Source organism: Artemia franciscana, chromosome 9 (assembly GCF_032884065.1).
Source record: "Artemia franciscana chromosome 9, ASM3288406v1, whole genome shotgun sequence".
Classification (NCBI taxonomy): domain Eukaryota; kingdom Metazoa; phylum Arthropoda; class Branchiopoda; order Anostraca; family Artemiidae; genus Artemia; species Artemia franciscana.
Window position 1 is genome coordinate 39,044,420 of NC_088871.1, and position 2,287 is coordinate 39,046,706.

At 42.3% G+C, this 2,287-nt stretch overlaps 1 protein-coding gene across 1 annotated transcript; it reads right to left on the reverse strand.

Annotated features, from left to right (window-relative positions):
* Nucleotides 1-757: 757 nt before the first annotated feature.
* On the reverse strand, nt 758-1,327 carry LOC136030820 (craniofacial development protein 2-like). The gene has a single exon (XM_065709865.1). The coding sequence runs from the start codon at nt 1,325-1,327 to the stop codon at nt 758-760; it is 570 nt and encodes a 189-aa protein (XP_065565937.1).
* Between the last annotated feature and the right edge of the window lie 960 nt (nt 1,328-2,287).

The following is a 2,287-nucleotide window of genomic DNA, read 5'->3' on the forward strand; positions in this document are numbered from 1 at the left end:
AGGTGAAAGGGATATGCACACTTTCACACATGGCCTCATGGGTGCTGGATGCAACTTGAAGAAGGTCAAAGTCGGACTGGCTAACACAGTCCAGGCTTAGAAGTGAAGAGAAGTAATCCTTCCAGGCAGACAGTTGAGCACTCTCGTCAGTGAGAATATTTCCATCATTAGGTGTGTGAGGGCCTAGGGAAGATGGCCTTCCATCTGTAAGATCCCGAAGGTGTTTGTATAAAGCGCATGCGTCACTCTTTCTGGCGGCCACCTCGTGATCGGTGGTCTTTTTCACGGTGAACAGCTTTCTGTCTCTATGGAGGAGTTTATTTCTTACACCGCTCAGTCATCTGTAGGTAACCATGTCCTTCGCTAGGCGTGCTTTGTGACGTTGTTCAATGACATCTAGAGTTTCCTGCGATATCTAGGACTTTTTTCTGGGCTTCAGACGACCGATAGTACTCTCAGCGGAAAGCAATACGCCGTCCTTGAATAGTTGCCATGCTTCTTCAGATTCTGAAATTTGACCAAGACAGTCGAAACAGTTTGAAATGGAGACAGCATAGACCTGGCGCGTGTTGGAGTTTGCGAGATTTTTCAGGTCTAATTCGGGGGGACGGTGACAATATTTCTGGGCTTTCAGGCGTAGTCTAAGGTTAGAGACGACAAGCCTGTGGTCGGTGTTTCCCAATTCTGCACTTCTGTGAGTTTGGCAATTAGTTATAGAGGATCACCAACGTCGGGAAACGATTATGGAGTCTAACATCTATCTTGTTCGTCCATCATTGCTATACCAGGTATTTTTGTGAACTTCTTTCCTTTGAAAAAGGGTTTTGGTGATCACAAGATCGTGCATGTTGCGCAGCTGAAGGAACCTTAGCCCATCGTCGTTCAAGTATTCGGGTGTTATAGGTCCTAGAACATTGTTCCAAATGCCATCTATATCTGTGACAGTGCCGTTGAAGTCGCCAAGAAGGGTTAAAACATCATGATGGGATACTTTTGCTAGGATGCTAGACAGCTGGGCGTAAAAACGATCTTTCATCTCATCTGAGGCTTGGTTTTTTGGGGCGTAGCAGACAATGATGGTCCATTTTCCAGGTGTGTGCTGGATTTGCGCTGTCAGTATCCTGTCTGATATTTTATCGTAAGAAAGGAGGCACTTCCTGGTCCGAGAGTCTAGCACAAGAGCGACTCTATTAGTTTTGGTTCTCTGATCACTCGACCAGATTAGGTGATAGCCTTCACCAATGTCTTCAGAGTCGTTTCCTATAAGGCGAGCTTCAGTTACGCCTGCTACAGCCACACCAAAACGCTTGAGTTCTAGCGCAAGCATTCACTTCACTCCAGGGAAGTTAAGGGTCAGAACGTTCCAGGTGGCTAGGCGAAGACCACCTTGATCAATAAGGTTCAGACGATGGTCAAATTTCGGCCCGGGGACATGCTGAGGTCTTGAAAGAGTAAAAAGAAGATAGATCATCCGAGGCAATAACATCACTATTCTTTGCAATTAGGTTCGGATAGAGGGTCGCAAGCCCAACCGACACTAGGCCTGGGACCTGATTAGCTAGAGGAGTCTAACTATTGATTGTCCCTGGGGTGGGCTCCACCCACCTTGTGAGGTCAAGCTCACCCTTTGCGTGGAGAGTCTATTTAGGGTATTCCTCCGTATCCAGTGACACGTGGTCAGCAGACCAATGTATGCTTTATTCCGGACGAGCGGTCATTGTTCGGTCAAAAATTAAATAAACAAACAAATTTGTTTCCACTGAAAGTAAGGAGCAACACTAAAACTTAAAACGAACTGAAATTATAACGTATATAAAGGGGGGTTGCCCCCTTGTCAATACATTGCTCTTTACGCTAAAGTTTTTTAGTACTTTAAACAGAACTATTTATTCTTATTAAACAGTTTTTGTGATTCAGGGTTCATTCTTAAAGAACGGGACAAAATACGAACTTTAGCATAAAGAGCGAAGTATTGAAGGGTACGAACCTTCCTTATATACATTTAAGTTTTAATGTTTCTCCTTAATTTCAGTGGAAAAAATTAGTTTTTTTTTCTTTTTGTTTAATTTTATTAATTTAGGATGTCTTTAGGAATGTTCATATAGTTAATTGCTACGCCTTAGGAAAAATTAATCCCTAGCGTATTGATTTATATCAGTAATATTTGTTTTTGTTTATTATGTAAATAAAAGTAAAGAACAAGTCTACCTTTCTCTTTTTTATTTTATTTTTTTCTATTTTTCGTGGGCTTCCCTTTAAAATTGTGGTTTACTATCAAGTTCAATTA

Excerpts from the sequence above, each read along its gene's own strand:
- LOC136030820 (XM_065709865.1), bottom strand. The coding sequence starts at position 1,327 with ATGCTTGCGCTAGAACTCAAGCGTTTTGGTGTGGCTGTAGCAGGCGTA.